At 39.8% G+C, this 22,147-nt stretch overlaps 2 protein-coding genes across 2 annotated transcripts in view; one reads left to right on the forward strand and one right to left on the reverse strand.

The window, feature by feature from the left end:
* Positions 1-4,566: 4,566 nt before the first annotated feature.
* DEGS1 (delta 4-desaturase, sphingolipid 1) lies at positions 4,567-9,164 on the forward strand. Its single transcript, XM_048937966.1, has 3 exons — positions 4,567-4,732; positions 5,391-6,133; positions 7,798-9,164. The coding sequence occupies exons 1-3, from the start codon at positions 4,651-4,653 to the stop codon at positions 7,942-7,944; spliced, it is 972 nt and encodes a 323-aa protein (XP_048793923.1). The 5' UTR covers positions 4,567-4,650; the 3' UTR covers positions 7,945-9,164.
* Positions 9,165-9,289: 125 nt separating this feature from the next.
* The window catches only part of NVL (nuclear VCP like), a 35,453-nt gene continuing 22,595 nt past the window's right edge, over positions 9,290-22,147 (reverse strand). Inside the window, exons 20-23 of the mRNA XM_048937932.1 lie at positions 20,556-20,632; positions 18,923-19,011; positions 15,748-15,818; positions 9,290-14,395 (exon numbers count right to left, since the gene is read on the reverse strand). Of these exons, the coding sequence (XP_048793889.1) occupies positions 14,351-14,395; positions 15,748-15,818; positions 18,923-19,011; positions 20,556-20,632 (282 nt within the window). The 3' untranslated portion in view covers positions 9,290-14,350. The remainder of the gene's footprint in view (positions 14,396-15,747; positions 15,819-18,922; positions 19,012-20,555; positions 20,633-22,147) is intronic.

Below are 22,147 nucleotides of genomic sequence, written 5' to 3' on the forward strand. Positions count from 1 at the left end.
AGGAGAACAGATATTTTTCCTGAAACTTCAAGATTTTGCTTCTGGGACATATGTGCTCATATCAGGACTGACACTGCAAATGCCAAATTTTTGGTAGATGATTTTCAAATATACCTGTTTGGCAGCTTTAGGCTTTTCAGAAGGCGTGTTTCTGAAGAAGAGCACTGAACAAGTGGTGCAAGGTTATCTGGGGGAGACATTACCCGGTAAAGGCCGATTTGCTGTTACTGGTATTTCACTGCTCGTGTATTTTTTACTTCTGAAGGTTGGTACTATGAATCATTCCACATGCCAGCATGCTAGCTGTATCTTTCAATATAAATTCATTTGATGGTCTTTCAGGTAGACAAAGTAACATAACGATCCAATTACCAGATACTTGTGGTTAAATACTTCTGAACAAGCATAAACTTGTTTTTATTGCATTTATTGAGGCTTGTTGGTACATCTCTTAACATCTTTCACTTTAGTGTCTTTGTGTGCTTCTGCGAGATGCAAATGACACTCTTCACAACACACAGGGACATTCGAGATAGTCAGCAGTGCCTTTTTTTAATATGCTGGTGAACCTGTAGAGCTATGTGTAAACTGAGATTCAAAGAACAACAGTGTATTGTTACATGAAACATTCTCCGAGAGCGGTGCCAAGTCGGAACCTTCAGCTCAAGGAAGCTGCAAGTCAGCAGGTGCATCCTGACCCTCGGCACGCTGCCAAGCACACTGCAATTGAACCAAGCCCACTCCGCTGCACGGGTAGAGAGGAGCAGTAAAACAAGCTCTGAGAAATGCCACTAAGGACTCAAGAAAAGTGCACAGCCTATTTTCCTTTCCACTTCCTGGGAAGGGAGAGTTCAGCACTGTATGGTCCCAAAAGGACTGGAATACACATCAGTGGTACAGAATGTAGAAAACAGAGTGAATTAATAGCTTAGAGAAAATAGCTGGACATTAACTTCTGACTCTGTGTTGTACCTTATTAAATAAAAAAGGATGCATTTTGCAATACACTAACAAGTTGATACCTAGGCTGAAGTAAAACTAAATTAATTTTGATTTCTGTGCAAGTTTACAAGGCTTAGTGTGTCAACATGGTAAAGTGCAGCGATCGTTGCAACTGGTGACCGTATAATCTGTGCAAGGGAGAACCTCAAACCAGTCAGACTGAGGTGTTGCTCATGAAGTAACACGAAAAGTGTTTTATTTGCAGCCAGTTATCAGACTGTAGCTTTATGACTTGTAGCAAGGGCTGGGACTGAGCAACTCAAAGTGGAAGGAAAGCAATAGCACTGGTTTTCCGTGGTTCGTTTCTGGAAATGGCTTAACAGCAAGGCTGGCTTTCCTTCTTGAGCTTATTTTATAAAACCAGCAGCTTCCTTTTTGTTTCACAGTTGTTTGGTGGGTTATTTTTTCCTACGTTTGTATATGTAATGAACGTGGTGCAGATGGTCTCAGAAGACTCTAGAAGCTGTACAGTGATACTTTCTGAGGAAGGGGCTGTCAGCAGTCACATCCTGCTCCCCAAGTGGAACAACACGGCATTTTCCTGTGAGTATGGAATTACAGAACACAAGCATCTTCTGAACAAGGCCTGATGAATGTGATTGGTGAAAGCCCTGCAGTAAGGAAGACTGCCTGCTTAACAAAATAGATCGTTCAGATTCAAGAGCTAGTAAATTCTTAAATTCCTAATACCTTTTTCATAATGCATTAATCACAGAAGTGACTGATGTTATGAGGATATCTTCACATAGTTTCTTCACATAAAAGTTAAGGCTGTTCTGAAACAGAAATCCAGTTGCTTTTGTTGAGCTCTTCTGACAGTTAACTATGGGAAGTTGTCTTATCAGCTGAGGTTGTCGAGGGAATTTTCAGCATCAAGACCCTCTTGTAAATAGGATGTGATAGCATGTAGTTAAATCAGTCTTCAAATAGGACTAACTAATCTCTTGGTATTCCTCCTGGTTTTGAGAACATAACTGGAAAATTGCAGTGTCAGACCATTCTTATGTTAATCAGTAATTTCACTTTGGAGTATTTTATAGTAACGTGTCTACTAATTGTCAACTATTCTAAAGCAATCCAGTTCCATGCCTGTGGCACTTTGCACCGTATTTGGAGCAGCCTGCGTGTCCTCTGCTGTGGTGGAGTTGTGCTCACTGCATCACACCTTCCTGGTTGGGCCAGCTTTGGTTTATGTGTAACCAAACACTGCAGGATTTTTGTCCTACCCTTGTGCCATCTGATGACACGCTACATGCTGCATCTCTGTCTTCTAAAAAGAAAATATCAGGTAGGAAACCTGTTAGCTTGCTGAAAACCTAATAAATCTGGATTTGTTGTATGGACTGCTTAAACCAGAAAGACTCAACGATTAAACAGAAAAAAATATATATAATAATAATAACAACGCTTTCCTATTTAATATCTTTCTCAGCTACTTAAGCTTTGTTTGGCTGACATGAGCTGTTTAGTTTATGAATGTTTATGGAATGCTGTATTAATTTTTCCCACTGAAACTTGTGGTTTCACAAACCTTCAGCACAATAACTCTGCCTCTGTGTACCGAGCTCTAGTACTCCTTGAGTGCTCATAGAAACCATCAGAAACCTTTCCTATCAGCAGACCCATTCATTCTTTGGCAGGATCATCCCAACAGATGAGAAGGCCTTTAGTGCCACGATGGATAGCAGTGCTAATATTTGAACTGCAACCCTAAGGGATAATTTTCAGAAACGTTATATACAGGGCTTAGAGTGCTCCTTTTTTTTCACTGCACATTTTAACACAGAGATTAAAAATGCGTGTAACCAAAGACATTTACTGTTCTATTTTACAGAGCCTGTGCTTTGTCCATTACTTTACACCGTTTTGAAATGGAGTTTGTATTTCCCCTGTGTTTGGTACAGCTACGGCTCAGACTTTTAGCAGCTCGTATGTACTAACCTTGATTCATTATTATTAATACATTTTAAATGAGTCATCATGAGCCCTGAGATATTCATGTGACATTAATAGATAACGTCTAGCTTTCTTTGTGATAATGTTTCCTGTTCTTTTTATAGCTGCTATGGATTTTGATTATTTTAATTTCAGTGGACAACAAAAATTCCAAGCAAACAGTTGTTTTACTTAAAATCATCCTGGTAGGCAAACAGTTCACAGTATTGTACAAAGCAGAGATGCAGGAGCAGATTAAATTGAGTTTGGCTCTTAGAGAGGAATTTGCCAAAATTGTTTCTAAAATAATAGAAAACATGAAGAAATCAGAGACCCTGGTGGAGGCATTTTGAATTGCAGTTAGATACCTTTAGATACCTCTAGAAACCTTTAGGCAAGTCCTTAGAGCCACACATCCCCTACCTTTGGAACAGAACACGTTTTTTTTAAAGAACTGCTATACTTTCTTATTATGTATTGAATTCTCGTTGTATTATTTTAACATCCTATTTATTTTAGCAATATTTTAATGATCCAAAAATATGTTACTGCTTTATTTATATCCCGAGTACAGCTGCTGTAACACACTGTTATTTCCACTCTCGCTGCCTAAGAGAATGAGTCACAGGGAAGTGCATTGTCTGCCCACATGCCTCTGACAGCTTTTGGACATGTCCAAACAGCTGAAAGGGGCACAGAATCACCCAAATCACACTCACAGAATCGTAGGGCTTGGAAGGGACCTCTGGAGATCATCATGTCCAACACTCTGCTACAGCCATTCCTTGCAGTAGGTTGCATAGGGAAGCAGATCTTGAATTTCAACTCCAAGAAGCAGAGTCCACAACCTCTCTGGGAGCTGTTCCAGTGCTCTGTCACCTTCAAGGTAAAGTTTTCCCTTGTGTCTGTATGGAACCTCCTGTGTTCCATCTCGTACCCCCTGCCCTTAGTCCAACCTCGCTGTCTGAAGACAGCGCTTCTGAAGGGCAGGCGGGCCGGGACGCCAGCACGAGAGCTCTCCCACAGTGCACTGCCTCGCGTCCGCAGGGCAGGCCGGGGAGGTGGCTGTGGTGGCAGCCGGGTGCGCGGGTCGCGGCAAACTCACTTCCCCACAGGACGGGCGGTGCTTTCTGCCATTTTGAGTTGTGGGATGGGGACAGAGGGACGTTTGGTTTCCGTGACGCTGCGGAACCAGAGGGCTCGCAGTGGTAAAGCGAGAATTACAAGCCAAGGAGTGTCCTTAACTCCTAATTAATTATGCATACAGCATTATTACAAACTAATAATGCAGACAACGCTGTTACCAGTTCGAAACGCCAGTTCCTTCCATGCGTCTTGCTCTGTGCTCCGGCCCCGTGGCGTTACCGAGCCCTCACGACAGCGGGGCTGAGCTCAGACGAGGCCCAGGGAGGGCTACCGGGCTTCCGCTCCGCCGAGTAGCGAAGGGACGGCTCTCTCCTCGCGGCGCGACCGCGACACCGCTACCCCGAGGGCAGCAGCCCGCCCCACCCTGCTGCGCCGAGGCGCCGGCAGCCAGGCAGCCCCTGAGGGCAGAGCGGGAGGCGAGGCCTGACAGCCTGACAGATCGAGACGTCCAATCAGAAGAGAGAACGATACGGAGGGCGGGGACTCTCTCAGCCACATAAAAAAAGGCCGTGCCGGTGGGCGCCGGCAGTCAGGCGGCTGAGGAGTGGGGGTGTTGGGGTTGTCGCCATGGGTAACACCGTCGCCAGGGAGGACTTCGAGTGGGTGTACACGGACCAGCCTCACGCCGACCGCCGCAAGGAGATCCTGGGTGAGAGGAGGCGGCTGAGGCGCTCCTTGGCGCGGGCTGCGTGGCGAGGGGGCTCCCCGCAAAATGGCTGCCGGCCCCGCCGTCAAGGAGCCTTGGAGGCGGCGGAGCGCCCGGGCCGAGCCGCTGGGGCGGGGGGGCGCGGGGATGGGGCTTTGGGCCGGGCCTGAGGACGTGGGGGTGGCGGCCGCCGCCTTGAGCGGGGCGGGGGGGTGGGGAAGGAGCGGGAAGGAAGGAAGGAGAGAGAGAGGGCGGACAGCGACGGTGTTGGATAGTGACCGGAAAGATCGCATGAGGGCTTGTGCGTTGTGTGTGGGTTGTCGGCTCCACGCCATTTCCTTCCCAGATAGGTTGAGGTGACATTAGCTCTTGCCACGTTACTGGCAAGCTGCTGAGCGACGGAAAAATGCAGAAATGGCTGAATTCTGAAAGATCTCTTATAGGTATCATTAGTAGCGTGTTTTTGTTCCTGTGGTAGATGAGTCCTAGCTGAGTGGAGGGGAAAGCATGTCTGTGTGTTTCTGTGGCTTTATTAGGCTAGAATTCTGTGAGGAAAGGTTTGTGGTGGTGCCCTGATGGTTGGACACGATGATCTTAGAGGTCTCTTCTGACCTCAGTGGTTCTGTGGTATCTGTATTTTGCGTAACTCTTTCCCCTGTAGCCAAACACCCGGAGATCAAAGAGCTGATGAAGCCTGACTACAACCTGATCTGGGTGGTGGTGCTGATGGTCGCGGCGCAGCTGACTGCCTTCTATCTGGTTAGAGACCTGGACTGGAAGTGGGTGGTATTCTGGGCATACGTGTTTGGAAGCTGCATCAGCCACTCCATGACTCTGGCCATTCATGAGATCTCTCACAACAGTGCCTTTGGCAACTGCAGAGCGATGTGGAATCGATGGTTTGGAATATTTGCCAACCTCCCCCTTGGGCTGCCCTACTCAATATCCTTCAAGAGATACCACATGGATCACCATCGATACCTGGGAGGCGATGGAATTGATGTGGACATTCCCACCAACTTTGAAGGCTGGTTTTTCTGCACTCGCTTCAGGAAGTTCATCTGGATTGTTCTTCAGCCATTTTTCTATGCCATTAGACCCCTCTGCATTAATCCCAAACCAATTACTCGACTTGAAATCATCAACTTGCTGGCTCAGCTTTCCTTCGATATTGTGATCTACCATTTGTGGGGAGCCAAATCCCTTTTTTACATGCTTGCTGGCTCATTACTTGGCCTTGGGTTGCACCCGATTTCAGGACACTTCATAGCTGAACATTACATGTTCTTAAAGGGGCACGAGACTTATTCCTATTATGGACCACTTAATTTGCTCACTTTTAATGTTGGCTATCACAACGAGCACCATGACTTCCCCAATATTCCTGGCAAGAGCCTTCCACTGGTAAGTTTAGTTCTGAGGCGGTTCTTTTTCTTATGCTGAGCCCTACTCTGATGTGAGAATTGGGAAGAACACACGCTATTAGAAGAATGGAAGCTAGAAAAACCCCGGAAGTTAGAGTATGGAGAATCTCTTAAGTTCAAGAGTTGAACGGGGGAGAAATGCTGAACAGATTCTAACTTGCTGTTCCACCATTCCTTAAAGGAGGGGAAAGGCCTGTCCTCATGCTATCTTGGCTCTGTGTTTTATCTGACTCCTAGGTTTCTGTAATTACAGCAGGCCACCAGTGTTCTTTTTCAGTTAGGAAGTATGCAGAAATGTAGTTAAGAAGTTAGAGGCACCTCCAAAATTTTGTCAGCTCTGTTTCAGGTATCTTAAGTAAAATAATAATGTGTACTTATCCTTCAATCGCCTTTACCAAAGACATTCTCTGGTAAGGAGAAGATAAGACCAGAGATACTGCTACTATGTGTTGTAATTCCACAAACGTCCAATAGCTTTCTGTTCTGGAGTAGTTTCAGTTTTGTCTAGTGAGAACCTTTGAACTCTTTGATAAGTGTCAGCTGTACACTGACAGTTAAGGCTTCAAAGCTAAGACTTAGGCTTGCGGCATCTGCACGAGTGGCAGATAGGACTTTCACACTGGTTTTCTCCCTCTTTCAGCTCAAGATGCTGGGATTCACTGACTTGCTGTTCATACCTAGCTTTGTGCTGGTGAACCAGATTTTACTTAATGTATATATGTATATTTAAGTTCTAAATAGGGAATTAGTTTTTGCTGCTACAGAACTGGTAGGCTATGGCTTGAATGAGAAAATGGGGATTGTTTTTAAAAGAAGTGTAGTTAATTTTGTTGGACTGGAGTCTGCTATTTGGTGAGCTGAAGATAGCTGAAGTAGTGGGGTACTGCTGAGCTGCACCTGCTTTAATGACCTATTTCATAGGTGTGATGATAAATCAGAAGTATCCTCAGCTCTGAACCCAGCATGTAAATAACTTGGTTCTGTTTGTTGCTTACAGAGATTAACGATAATCCTCTGACAGTAAATTCTGTGGAATTCAGTGAAAGCTCAGTTTTGTTGTGTTCAGGCTCTTAAGGCTTCAGGATGGTTAATTAGAAATAAATGTCAAGGATATTTGATTGAAACTCCAGCATTTCTAGACCTCTAGCTTAGAAAAGCAGTCTGTTCAGCCTCTACATCTAAGAGTAAAATCTCCGGAAGCTGCTTATATTCATTCTGAGAAATGAGATATTCCTGAGAAAGTGTTCAGAGTGAGGTTTGAAACTCTATCTTAAAATGGCTGTTAACTCGTTCAATTTCGCAACATCCCTTTTTTTTTTTTTTTTTTTTTTTTATATAGTGAGACTTGTATATGCATGAGCCAGCTCTGGACTGAGTCACTTCAGCCAGCAAGCCAACAGCTTTTGTGCTTTCTCAGGGCTGGTGAGCTGCATGGTTCTGTAGGCAGCACGGTAAACAGACCTCAGGGGTAGGCTCAGCTTGTTCTGGCTCTCCTCTCCAGTGTTACGAGCTTTTCAAACTACTGAGTTGTTTCAAGAAATTGCCACATTATGACACTAATAGCTGTTCTAGAGTCTAACATCTAAACTGGTGCTAGTGGAAATAGTAATGTAAATAGTAAATGAATCTCGTATCTCTCTTTAGGTGAAGAAAATAGCAGCTGAATACTATGACAACCTGCCACAGTATAACTCTTGGATAAAAGTACTTTATGACTTCGTGATGGATGATACAATCAGCCCTTACTCACGCATGAAAAGGCAATTGAAGGGTGAAGTGAAGCAAGATTAAACTTCTGGCGACCAAAAAAACTTTGTCTGCTTGCTTTGAAGTGACTGGTACAAAGTCTCTTGCTAAAGATGTTAACTAGTGTCCTGAGTTAAGATCCACAGCAACACAGCAATGCATTCTTAAGGTTATTTTGTAGGAGGCTACTACCATCTACAGCATTCCTAGCAGTACTCAGATTCATTGGTTAAATGTGTTTGTTTGCCTAAGGATCAGTGTTATACACACAATGCTAAATCTCTTTGTTACAGGATTTACTTTGGCAGGTGTTAAATCTGTATGAAATGTGTTTGGCGCTCATATTTTACAAGTTCTTAATGTAATGCACTGCCCATACCATGCAGTTTAGACGATGGTAGTATTAAGATGCTGTACTTATCTGTTAATTCTAAACTAACATGATTCGGTCAACTTATTATCTTCTGTTGAACTTATTTCCTGGTTCAGGGGTGGAATAACAAAATATCTGTTCTTGTTGAAGTAGGTAATGTTGTTTGAAGCATTACTCAAAAGTAAACTACCTGCTCTACAGAGAGTACTCTAAAGGAGCAATGTGTCACTTAGAATGAAATAGCCATGTTCTAGATGGCTTATGTGGTGGCCTTGTTAAAAGGTGGGGAATTTGATGGTATCACTGTTGTTGAGCGTCCTCACCTACTCCTTAAGTGACTCGTGCTAGTATATAGCTTGAACAGCCAGTGCCTGAAGTTGTACCTGCTGTGAGGGAACTTGGCATAATTGAAGTTTCTCTTACTGCAAAAATCTTGCTATGGTTTGGAATTCTTCTTATCTACAAAGGAAAATGAGAAGGTAGAATCTGGTTGGTTCTGCTGTTACCATGGATTTAAATACTGCCACTAATATTTACACTTGCTTGGAAATTTGGCTGGTATGGACGACCAAATCAGTTGAACCAGATAGTGTTCTGGCAAACAATGCTAGCTAAAACAACTGGCAACTTGACCTTTTCAGTGTATTAGTTCTTTATGTGTGCAGAAAGCTGTTGCTAAATGTTCTTATTTTTTTTTTTAAACCTACCCTACATAAACACTGGTCTTACTTACATAATAAAATGTGGTGAGAGCACAGGTGATGCTATTGAATTACTTGAAGCATTTAAAGTGGGAACAAAGAATGGATTTACTGAGCACTGAAGAACCTTTATGTACCTCAACACAGCATATTTCTTTTGTATCGTTTAATGCGTTGGTGATAATCTTAAGTTGTGGAAGATGGATACAAATTGCTCCCAAATATCAAATGGTGATTCTGTGACGTGTTCTTTTTTTAAAAGGTGGAATCTGATAAGGTAGAAGGCTCAGGCTGCTGTCTATGCTGGTCTGCTATAATTTCATTTTTTTGATGCCTTTAATGCCTGCATTTTTTTTTTTTTTTAGATGGAATACCTGAGAAGCATACATCCTTACATCTTAATCCTCACTTGATTGCAGTTCTATTTCTAATAGAGCTTTTGCTTTTTTTTCTATAGAAGCCTGGGCCCTTATATGTGATAAGTAATAGAAGTGGTATGAAGGTGTGCCAACCAACCATTTACAACATGACTTCATTGTGATACTAATGATGTAGTAGTTAGCCAGCATATTGCTCAGGGTACAGTGTAATGTCCAAGTAGACCTTATTCAGTATTTTTACATGTGATTAAAAAGCTAAGATTGAAGTAATATTGGGTGAGTTTTTAACTGATCCCTTAACACTGAAGTTCTAGATCAAGCTAGTATTCAGATGGTTGCTGCAAGAAGAGCTGTCCTACTGAGTGGTATTGTGGAATGAACTGTTAAGAATTACTGCCTATTCTTTCTACTCTGAAGAAAATTTGGTTTGGAAGATTTGAATGGAGTTAAATTGTAAAACAGTTTATTTTTAAGCCCCTTTTGTATGTCTGCTCAAGTGAGGAATTGAATGGTGGTATCAAGTATCTTCAGTGTTGATGGCTCACCATAGCAAAATGAAGGATGGGAAGTCCTTCCATAAGGTTTTATAGCTACAAGACTGAATGAATCAATTATCTTTAGTTACCTAGGAAAACTGAGATCAGAGATGAACTTCTTTTGTTAGGCTTAGTAGCCTACTTTCAACTCTGATTACAAACACTTGAAGTGCAGGATGGTGGAGAGATCTGAGGAAGTTATCTATGCTTGCCATCATCTTTCTGAAACCTCTAGCTATGATTCGAGGAATGCTTGTACTAGGTTACTGTGAGCCAGTAAGACTTAATGTTTGGATCTGAACTCATTAGGTTTTTGCCAGCATGGGTAACTACCCTTCTAAGGTGTCCAATCTCTGCATTGCATAAGAGTTATCTGCATCTAACTTCAATAGCAGGTGTTGTGCTAGAAGCAGATCATCTCAAAGCTGACCTATATTGCAGCGTAGCTTCATTCTTAAAGAGAAAGTTAAGAGCCCTTCTGAACCACTGTGAAGAAATTAAGATCATTTGGGAGTACTGCATTTGTATTAGATATATTCTTAACTGTTAGGATTTTTCAGTCTGATAGTACAACACAAATAAGAAACATTAACAAACTTCTTACTTATATGGAAAGTGTAGTTATTGTTTAAGGAATTAAATAGTCTTCATTAATGCTGCTAAAATGTATCTGGCAGAAGCAGCTTGGTATTATTCTTGGAAGACATAACATGAAAGTTGGAGGCAGCATCGACTAGCCAGTGAAGATGAAACTCAACCTAAAGAGCACTAAGGACTTTGACAGTTATTTTTAATTCTAGTCAGATGGAATTAATGAGCTGTTTGAGTTTATTCTGTCCTGTGTGACTAAAGCATCTTACTAGGTTGTCAGTTAAACTTTTCCTTTATGTGAAGTCAGCCTGGAGTTTAACTGTCAAAACACAGCTGACCAAGGGTCAACTGTTAAATGTCATCCAAGTATTGTAGCTGCAGTTAAATAGTGCAGAGCTCTGAATGCCCCTCAGGGCTTTCTGAGCAACTCTTTCTGAGCAAAGTTTTCAGAGTAAATTGCTGTTCATGGTTCTCCACACTTCCTTCCCCTGCCCCCGATTATTTGAAGTTGCTTAAGTGCAGTAATGCATCCTGGAATCTGATCCAAGGCAGTTTTCCCACAGGACAGGTGTAGATTAATTCCTCTTTCAAAATGCCTTTGGCATTCCAGTTTTGCTGTGGAACCTGTCTGTTGCAGGACAGTAGCCAAATTATCCCAGATTAAATGGCTGCACCCTTCTGTCTGTATGACTCCATACTTTCAGATCCAAGCAAGTCTTTTTACTTAGAGCCATATGTCAATCGAAAAGTAGTTATGGTTTCTGGTTCTGTATCTATATTAAAACTTTTCTGCTAAGGCTTTAAATGTAGCTTGCAAGTACATAACACGTGCTTTAAATTAAGATCTATAAATGCTGAGAAATGATCTTTTCTAGGTTAGCAGGTAGTGTTACATAATGAGCTCAGCAGTGTCTCCGCCCCCTTGCCCTTTGTTCTCACACCAGATGAAGTGCAGTGCTGCAGCGGAACTTTCATCTGTTTTCCAATATATAACCAAGTTCCACAATCAGTAAGGTGGCCTCGTGCCATGTACTTGGTCACTGGCACTTCTTTGCTTAAAGTGCCAGTGCTATGGATGAATCTGCAGGCTGCCATGCCCATTCCGGTGGATGATGAGTAGAAAAGTTGGTTTCAGATAGCAGGCAAGGGCATTATGTGTTGTTAAAGATACTGCTTTAGAAAAGTGCACTCTTTCGTAACTTGAGTTTTGAGACTTAGGGCAGAAGAAATTCTGTTGTACTTAGCACAAAGCAAGGTATTTCTAGCATGCAGATATGCCTTTATAGCAATCTGTAACTGTACATATGCAATTCTGTCAAATCCTGTATTTCAATCAAGCCTGCAATAATAGATAAGACTTCTTTAGGAGAAAAATGTTCAAAACTTTCCAATTGATCCTACACCAGCAGATTTTGTGTTGAGACTTCTCTGAACCATCTCCGCTCCCTATGAATGCTTAAGCTACCACATAATATGCCCCGGTAGAGACTCATTGTGATTTAGATCCGTGGCTAGCCTCAGGAAAAAGGAGGGAAGAATGACATGATAAACTTTTTCTTGATCTTGTCCCAACAGAAATAAGATGACTAGAGGGAAAACTTCCTTTAGATACATCTGCTATTAAGCAAGCAGCTGCATATGCAGAACAAAGTCTTCTCTGTACAGTAAGAACAGGCTTGTTCTTGAAGTGATGTCTATTTTTTTTTTTTTATGTATGGGCACAAAGAATCTTGCATTTTTTCTTATGAACAGTTTTTCAGTGATGAATGTCGTAGCCTAAGCAGAACTCCTCACAAGAAAAAGCAGTGTGGGTATGCTACTTTCTTGTGTGAGCAGTCAAACAGTACAGCTGAATGCTTTCCTGTTCCTTGACAAACAGGTAGCCCAGACATGGTAAGCAACTTCAACTTCAAATTTTTGGCAATTTCAAATCTTCCTACGCTGAGTTTACTTTTCAAATGTCACACTTTAAGAGCAATGATCATCAGACACCTTGAACATTGCACATATTTCAGCAAGACAAGCTATTACTTACATAGTATTTCTTTCTTGATCTTGCTTCTACCCTGCTTTCTTGTTTCTTGTATATACATAGGAATAATATCATGGCAAGAGAAAAGGAGGAGAGAATTCTTAACGTATATGCCAGGGCTTGAGGATTTGACTCATTTGTAAGCTTGTTAACTATAGCTATACTTAAGTCTGATAGCAGGGTTTTCTGTTATGGATATATGGAGGAAAACATCCATGTGGTTATTTTCAGTTGTGAAAGAGTGGCTTGCTTGCCACACCTTTTTCTAAGAAAGGATGCCAGGTATTTCTGCATTGTGGTGCAACTTCAGTGGTACAGACTTTTCTTCTAATTTTTATATGTAGCTTATTTCTTGTTTGAAATTGATGCATGTTACCAGTGAGTTTAAAAAAAAAAAAAACAAACAAAAAGAAAACAAGAAAAAACAAAAACTATGATGGCTAGAACTATCATTCTAAAAGCAGAACTGCTTGCAGTTCCAGAATTGCTGTTTGATTCAGCACATGCTCTTTAAACACAGATTCCATTGTAGGCTTTCTGTGAAGTTTGCTAGTAGAAACATTTCCTTTTCTGATGCTTGACTGATAGTTGGACTGCCTTTAGGAAGAGTAAGAGTGATTATAGGTAGCTATAGGGATTAATGTTCCTTTTGTTGCCTCTTTAAGGAACTTTGTAGAATGATGACAGCAGTAAAAATCTGAAGGCAAGTAGGTGTCAGAAATCAGTTGCCCCATCAGTAATGCTTCAGCATTTTAACTTAGACACTTCCCAGCCTGCTGATGCTGAATGTTATAGCCATCTTTCCAAGATGAAATTTTCTTGTTTCAAAACATACAACTTCGTGTTAAGACCCAACTGTGAGAACAAATGAAAGAATCTGATCAAGAACATACTGAAAAATGCCATTGAGCTGGATTTCCAGCAGTGCTTTAAGCTGGAAGAATGAAATTGAGCAAAATGAATCTCTTTTACATCATGTAAAAGAATGAGATCTTTCAAGTGTGTTTCTGCTGATTAAAGCTGTTTCTCAGTTGTGAATTAATAATCACTTAAAGTAAAAAAATGTAGTTTGAGGCTGTTCCTTAGCCTGTTTCTTACAACAGTAATATCGTCTAGAGGATATCAGAATGCTGAATTAAGAAACTCAAGTTGGTAAGAATTCTCAGGGTTTTTAACACTAACAATTCTAACAGTTGTTAACAGTTAATTTGAAGTACTTCTTAAGTAGCTTAATCATAACATCACACCCTTTCTGAGATTTCCAAGATTTCCAGGGTAACTTTTAAGCCATCTCTGGCTAGCTCATTTTTGTAAGGTGAAAACTGTATGCCAAACTGTGAGTAACTGTGCTGGCACAATCAGTGTATCACTATTTCCAAACAGCATGATTAATAGAGTTACACACTGCACTGTATTCCCAGTCTCCTTTCACAACTCTCTTCTCCATGTAATTCTTCCAGAATCCCTGTTCTTGAAAACATAGGTGTTTTAATTAATAGTTGAAGATACCTCTTTGAGTAGTAGAAATGTGGAAGAAGCCTGTCTGCTTCTGAGGGATTTCTGATTAAGGACACCAAATATTAATGCAGAATGGTCTCAGATCTTTAGCACTAAAAGCATTTATTTTTAAACTGTAAATACGATGAGTAGAAAACGTATATTGCATCTTCTATTCTATAAATAGTTTAAGGATTGCTTACAACAGTAGATTACAGTGACTTTTTTTCAGGTGCACGATGACAAGTTCAGGGAGATGAGGTACTTTCCAACCTGTATCTTGAAATCTGGCACAGGTGTTACAAAATTCTCTGCAGAAGTCTCTTCTAGGAGAAAATGTATCACCTGCACAGTGACTGACGCAGTTCTTCATACATTATTTGATCCTAAAAGTGCAAAGATGAGAAGAAAAGACTTTAGACAATGGGAAAAAACATATGCAGCACTTAAGAGCTTGTCCTCTTTTCATGTAACTTACCAGCTACATGAGACACTATCTCTACTTTTAAAATATTTACCAGAAGGAAAGCTAACTAAGGGCAAACAAGATCCTGCTGGCCTTGTGAATGAGGCTTTCAGCAGTGGTATGTAGTTAACAGAAGGCTTTGGCAGAGTTCATGTCATTCACGTTGCCATGCTAGGCTCAGAACATCACAAGAGCACTAGTGTTCTTTTTGCCAGGAGAGTTCCCAAATTGTCACTCTCTTGTCTACTTCTGCCAAAAATAAGCAGACAAGTATATCTTTTGCTGGTCTTGGTTAACAGTAACTGTTCCTTTACCTTTCCACCTATCACTCAAAATGATAGTTTTGAGGAAGTGAATACTTTAAAAATGTTAACTTCTACTAAAATTATTAGCATTCAGTAGATATCTGGCTTCAAAAATAACTTATGATTAGCCTCAGGTCAATCAAATACACAGTAAGTCAACTGAGAGATGTATGTGGGAGGGAAAAGACTGAGAAATGAATCAATCAGATTCAGCTGTTTCCCAGTATTGACAGGAGAGTATGTAGAGATTTGCTTGATTCAATTTATCTAGCAGGTAAGAAATAGCATATGGAAATGGGGGATCAGTATTCTGTACTTTAAAAGACACTTCAAAATATTTATTTTGATGAACACTCTTGGCTGTACAGGGAGAGCTATTAACTAGCAATTTCTATATTCTCAATTATAGTAATTAAGATAACTGAGCAACTTTCATTTCAAAATAACTAGTCATAAGATAAGCTTTAAAATGAACTTCCTTGACAAATGCAAATGATTAAAAAAAAAAATAGGACGTAAAGAAAACTGTAAATGATGCATCTTCAACTTAACAGAGATGGCTGAGCACCTTTAGGTGCACATCCACTGAGGGGAAAATAGTGGTGGCAAAGTGCAATGCCTTGACTTTTGTGCCTGTGGAATATTCATTTAAGAGGTGAGGGTCAGGTGAATAACTAGTCTGGAAACATCAATTAAAAGTTCAAGGTACTACCCTAAATGCTAACCTTGGCACTGTGGTAACGCATTTACCACAAACCATCATTTATCTGCAGATGAAGAGGGAGGTGTTTCCCAGAAGTTCAGAAACGAAAGTCTGGTTTGTTTAATGCAGAAACAGGTAGCGTCAGTAGTTAGTGAAATGCATGCAAATAGTTTGCAGCTTTAAGTACTTCTACCAGTCTCTAGCAAATAAAAAGAATCCTTTTCAGAGGGGCAGTCAGCCTCGCACACCTGAAGCTGTTCTTACCTTTTTTGATACTGAAGATTTCACTTTTCTAAAAGCTTCTTCAAAGTGTTTATGGGAAATCTTGATTCCTCCTTAAAAACAAAGTGAATACATTATACAAGGAGACTGCAGGTATGTGACATCAAGTGATTTTTTTCTTTTTTTGCATGTATTATAATGCAGCATTCATGAAACCTAATTCCATGTGCTAATCCTGCTGCTTTTATTTCTGGGCTTTACTATCTTAGACATGTTCAACATCAAGCTTCCCTATGGAATGCTATGTAATAAACACCTAGAAATTTATATAAATGTATAAATTAATATTTATGTTTATTTGAATACCTAGATTGTTATCCAGATTCCACCACAAGAAGCTCAATTCCTAAATAATTCACTTCATATCATTTTGTTTGACCTCAACCAGAACTGAAAGCTGTCTTTACCTTTTCAGTTGCTGGTTTTTTTGTGTGTGTACACAAATCCCCTTTCTGACCCTAAAGCAGCTGCCTGGAGTAATTTTTTCCTAACCATACTTCAGGAACAGGTTTGTGGTTTGGTTTTTCTGGTCTGCTACCAGGTAAGCATACCTCAAATAAATCACAGCTTCCTCTGTTCTCAGAAAGCAACCCTTCTGTAGTCTAGATGCCACTACCATGGATTCAGTACAGTGCTAGCATGCATAGTTATCAAAGGTAGAGGTAAACAAAAGTATGCTTTGAGTTAATTTGGTGCATTGTTCATGCATTTCATTAAGAAACCTTTTGCTTCCAGGGATGTGTACAGCCAGTGCCTTTGCAGACATGTTTGTCATGAGAATAGGATGTGCAGATGTTACAATACTTTAAACTTTTCAATATATTTGATGTCAGAATTCAGAAAAGTGTTCTGCTGCATAGCAGGTGGAGATGCCTAAATATGAGAACGTGTTCAAGATGCAGATTAAGTTCAGCAAACTAAGCATACAGCTTTGCTGCTTCTCATCTTGGTTCTCTGAATCTTTTATTCAAGATTCCCACTACAGTATGATTTTATACTAGTAAAAAAAATAAAAGGTGTAAACTTAACATCTGAATGTAAGTATCCTATTTCCCCAAGCCAGCACCTACAGTTAGTGAGGAAAAAGCTCAACTTCACAGAAGTCATGTGCCTTCCATAGCAAGTCATCAAAACTCCATTAATTATAAAAAGACAGCAATGAGAATTGTTTGCTTTCACTTTTTTTAAAGTCTGTTTACTTGAATTATTAAACAAAATATAGTCTCAGCTAAAGGGAGAATAAAAAGAAAACAGCATTAGTGATGTCCTTAGTGTCTTCCTCATTGACTATCAGAAAAAATTCTGGTGAAATAGTTTGTGATACAAATCTACATGTATTTGCTGTGACAAGCATTCACTCATCTACTGCTATGTAAAAGTTTACCTCTCAGCAAGAGTATGTTGGGGGCTTTGCATTTCCTTTGTGGTAAGAGCAGGCACAGTGCCTGTTCATGTCAGGTTAGTGGCAGTAATCTGTACCTTTGCTACTTGCATTCATATAGCTTGCCTTGCTTTTTTTTGCCTGCAAAACTATTTAGTGTGGGGAAATTAAGTATGTGTGGTTACTTTTAGCAATTTTTTTTTCCCCATGTTGCATTCAAATCACAAAATATATCAACATTTCTTTCCAGGCATTATATTTAAACTTGAGTTACATATTTAAACAAATAAGATTTTTCTTGTTTATCTAGAGGAGTAAAGGATAACTGCTTCCTCTAATACTTTTAATTCAAAAATACCAAACAAGGACAGCAGAAATGCAAAGCTTTATCTCGGTTAGTAAATCACACTTGTTTTTAGCAGCTAAGAACAAGAGTTCTTAGAACTCCACATACTCTTTGCTTAACAAGATCAGCTTTATAGATGATTTCAAGCCTTGCGTGTGTCCTGTAGTAAGACTGAAGAAAGAAACTCCCAGATTGTGTATGCGCACTGCCCTTCTGAAGGTGTAAATGAACAAGGCTTCAAATCAAATTGTACCTTTCACCTTTCATACTGACTAAGGGTGACACCCTGGAACTCCACATCCCACACAAACAGCTGCTATGCACGTGGATCAATCTGTGCCCATTTGATGGACTTCCTGGCTGCCACTGATCAATACAATCAGTGGTCAGGCTGGGACCTCGGGCTTAAAGACCAGACTGAAGTGAATAACATCTTTGAATCAAATGTGCTCCATCTGGAATAGCCATAAAACCAAACGAGATAAGTTCAAAGATTTCCATCTAAGAATCAAGAGCAAGCAAATGAGTAATCCCTTCACACAACATTGTGACTTTTTGTAGACTTTTTCTCCCTCTAAATTGAATTGCTCACTTCACCTTACAGCAAGGGCCTGGGATCAAAAAGAATGATTCAGAACCATAAAATGTCAGTGTGACTCTCACAGAGCAGAATAAAAGCTGAATATATTTTTCAAGGCAGTCTGACACCTTAGCTTTCCATCTTACCATTCTCATTTTGACTTAAGTAAAATAACAGAAGAAGTTACTGGAAGAAAAAAAATAGATGCACACAAAGAACAGTTTTCAATTACATTTTCTTATCTGAATGCACTGAAGAAAGGAAAGAAAAATGAAACAATTGTAGAGATATAGAAAAGGCAGAAATTGCACATAAAACAATTTTAACTCCCTGTTAAAATCTTGGCAAAAAGGCCAGGATAAATAAAAGCCAAAGATAAGCTCAACACCTAAAATGAAAAACACTCAGCTTTTCCTAGCACCATTACTACTGATTGCTTGCACGTAATTACACAATCCAATTGCATGCCAAAGGCAGGCTTGGAACTACTGCTGCTACTGCTACTCAAATCTGCAAATAGATCAGTATAATTAGTCTTTGATAATTATGTGAAAATTGGGCAACGATGTATTCAGTCAGGCATGTAAATTATCTGCTTATACTGCCATTTAATGCTGACTTTTGATAAGTTCAGAAGAACAAGTGGGCTCCAGGATCAGTGGTTTTTGCCCTGTTCCTCTCCACTATAACTGCTTCATTCATTTTCTGAAAACAAATCTGACTTGATTTTTGTTTGGATCAGTAGTTATCAAGCATTTATGAAAGCAAACACATCTGTACTTGTATTAAGCACTTCACATTCCATTTATCTTCTCACTGTTCAATTAGGATTTTTGGAAAGCTTTCTTACCTTTCTTGCTTTCAGTGCTTGGCAGGGCCATTTCCTGTCTCAGCGCACAGATCGAAGCCTCACGCACTAAAGCAGAAAGGTCTGCACCTCTATGTACAAAACCAGAGCAAGTTATCTTAGAATGAGTTTATCAAATCTATAGATACAGAAGACACTACAGATAGTTAAAGGAGATTGGCAAAAGGTAAGGGAATTTGCAAAAGCTTCTTAAATACCTACCACATAAATTATTACACTTAAAAAATGAAAAAATACTCACTCTAGTTTCAATTTAAGACCTAGAATACCTTGCAGGCTTAGAAATTGAAGATCGTTTAGTTGCAGAGCTAAATGCATCAACAGTTAAAATGCTGTCAGTGGGCTACATTCCCCTTTTCTCTCTTGTACATGGTTGCATTCTTCCTTCTACCCAACAGAAAGAGCACAGAAAAGCTATAGGGTACCTTCAGAAGAAAGAAAGCAAAATATGACAGAGAAGGATCACTGTATGAACTCTGAGAAGATGTTCAAGGACTGTCCAGCGCTGCAAGCTCTATCGTGGAATGAAACCCTCCAGCTTTCAGCCTCAGATTTAGATCAAAAGAATGAGAATCAGGGGAAGAGGCAAAATCCATCTAGCCTCATCAAAAATATCCAGGAATTGTTTAATGTTGTGCACTCAGTGGGAACATGATATTTTTTTTAATTGGTCTTACGAAAGATTCAAATGAAATCAGCCATTATTACAACACAGAGGTATTGCCCAAAGCTGGATCTCCAGATAAATGAACGTGCTCTTAAAATAACATCATCCACAAAATGCGGTCAGAACAGACTTTTGAAACCTTGTTCCCAGTTTCCAGCTGTTAAACTTTTCACAAGCCTTCAGACTAGTGCAAGCTGCTGAAATAAAACACTTGCAATTAACAGCCCATGCTTCCTTTGGTGATGGCAGGACTATTCCTGTATTTAAACACTCCCCACCCCTCTGCCCCAGGCTGGGGAGAGAACACAAGCTCCTCTTTCCTAGATCTAAAACACAGACAAACTATAAATGATTGCTGTGGTAGCCTCGACTTCTAGACTCAAAAGCAATATTGTGACATGCGGTATGTCATTATCTTTTGTGAACTCCAGAAAATAATCAACTAGTAACACAAATACTAAAATATCTAACAGACTGAAACTTTCTGGAGTTCTGTAAAACACTGACTTTGCAAATTACTCTGACAGATGGTTATCAAGATTTCCTAAAAAACATACGTCAGTATTCACAGAGCACAGGTTGGAATAGGCCCTCGCTATTACTGTGTCAAACACATTGCTTTCAGTTGTGTGAGAGAACAAGTTAGTTCTGGTTGTTTAACCTATTTGCTTTCATCATCGCTGTATATGGATCAACAGCTTAAACAGGGCTCTTTTATCCTCAGATGATGCAAGAAATATAAGGCCAAGCAATGTTAAGATGAAAAAATAGTCTCTCCTGATCTGGATTTACAAGATGAAGAAGGCTATCCCAGATGACAAAGATTTTAGCATCCATAGACTCCCACCCAGTCTTTGGAAAAATGCACAAATGAACGTAAGAAAAACAGCACAAATTACTGTGCATCACTGCACGCTAAAATTAAAGTAAAAATTAGGAAATACTCACGTATAACAATCACATTGTTGACTGTAAGCAATTTCTTCAAGGTTTACATCTGTATCTAGCGGAGGCCGGGTGCCATCCTAAGTGAGTTGATAACGAAAGATAAAAATGTAAGTTTTTGTTTTGATTATTGTTATACATGTGTATATATATATATATATTCTTTTTATATATATATATTTTTTCTTTTTTTACACATGCCATCTCCTAAGTGATTAATTTTACCAAACAGGGATAAAGAAGTCTGAGAAGCTGAGATATTCACAAATACCACCATTGTTTTTATGTCAAACTGACAGGAAGGATCATCAGCCTTAACAGCATTTAATTATGAAATAATTTATGATGTCAATTGTAACTTCCCACCAGCAGATTAGATTTTATGTTGTCAAAACGATGGCCAGCTTGTCACAGTGTGGTCACACCACTGCATACACAGACGAGCTCATGTAGCTGCTTATATCAACAGCACTGTTTATCTGAACTTCCTCCACTTTTGTTAGATGTTGAAATCATATAGCTCAGCAATAGGCATGGAGATTTAGTCTTGCCTCATCACCTTTAAAACTTAATTACTGCATACCTTTTATATTCTAGACAAACATACACTTTCAGACCTGGAAGTTTTTCATTCTGGATTCTTTGAGTTCATATAGAAAGTAGACTTGTTGACACCAAGCTTGCATACTAGTGCTGCTTTCTCCACAAAGACCACAGAAGTGGCTTATTTTTATTCTTGCATCTCCAACAACAAAAAATATTCAGCATTATATGTTGTATAAGCCAGCCAACAAAATCATTTCAAATACTGTAAGCCTGTAGATCTTATCATTGTTAGACATCAGTAAAGCAATATCAAGGTAGTATAGAGATTCTAGATGTCTATAGCATGAACTAATACCTGAATTAAGATGTGAAAGGACATTTTTTGATAGGACTGATTCAGTTCTGCCATGAAATTTAACTCATTTGACAGGAATACACAAATAATCCTTTTCTGACTTGTTCAGGTGAACCTGAAGTACCACATACCTAAAACGCCTTCAAGATAAAGAAATAAAGTGTATAGCAACTAGCAAATTAAAAGCCTTGAACAGGAAACTGACAGTCAAATAATTAAGGAGGGGGGCCTAGGTAGACTAAGAGAGCAATTTCTAATGAACCTTGGGTAGAATGCCAACTTGGAAAGGAAGAAAAAGAGGCAAGGGAACAGCCTCATGTTGAAACACCTTGAAAGGATAAGAGACCCTAACATGGGCACAAGGAAGCTCTAAACAATTGCATGTGGGATACTTTAATAATTGTACAAGACTGCAAGGCAGTGAGACACCTCTACTAACAAGAAACATTTTACCAATTACTGTGAGTAGAATACATTGAGCATTTTGTGAGTGGGATGAGCTCAGCACTACGTGCACCAGAGAAGCTGATGGAGCTTACAGGAACATCAGTACACTGGGAACATAGGCGTGTGAAGACATGCTTCTCTTGCATAATTAATATGCAATTTGAAAATGACTGATTTGTACAAGTTATCTGAAATAAAACTCAAAGCTTCAAACTCCATCTATGGTGTTTCCTTATACCCCACTGCT

This window comes from Lagopus muta, chromosome 2 (assembly GCF_023343835.1).
Source record: "Lagopus muta isolate bLagMut1 chromosome 2, bLagMut1 primary, whole genome shotgun sequence".
Lineage (NCBI taxonomy): Eukaryota > Metazoa > Chordata > Aves > Galliformes > Phasianidae > Lagopus > Lagopus muta.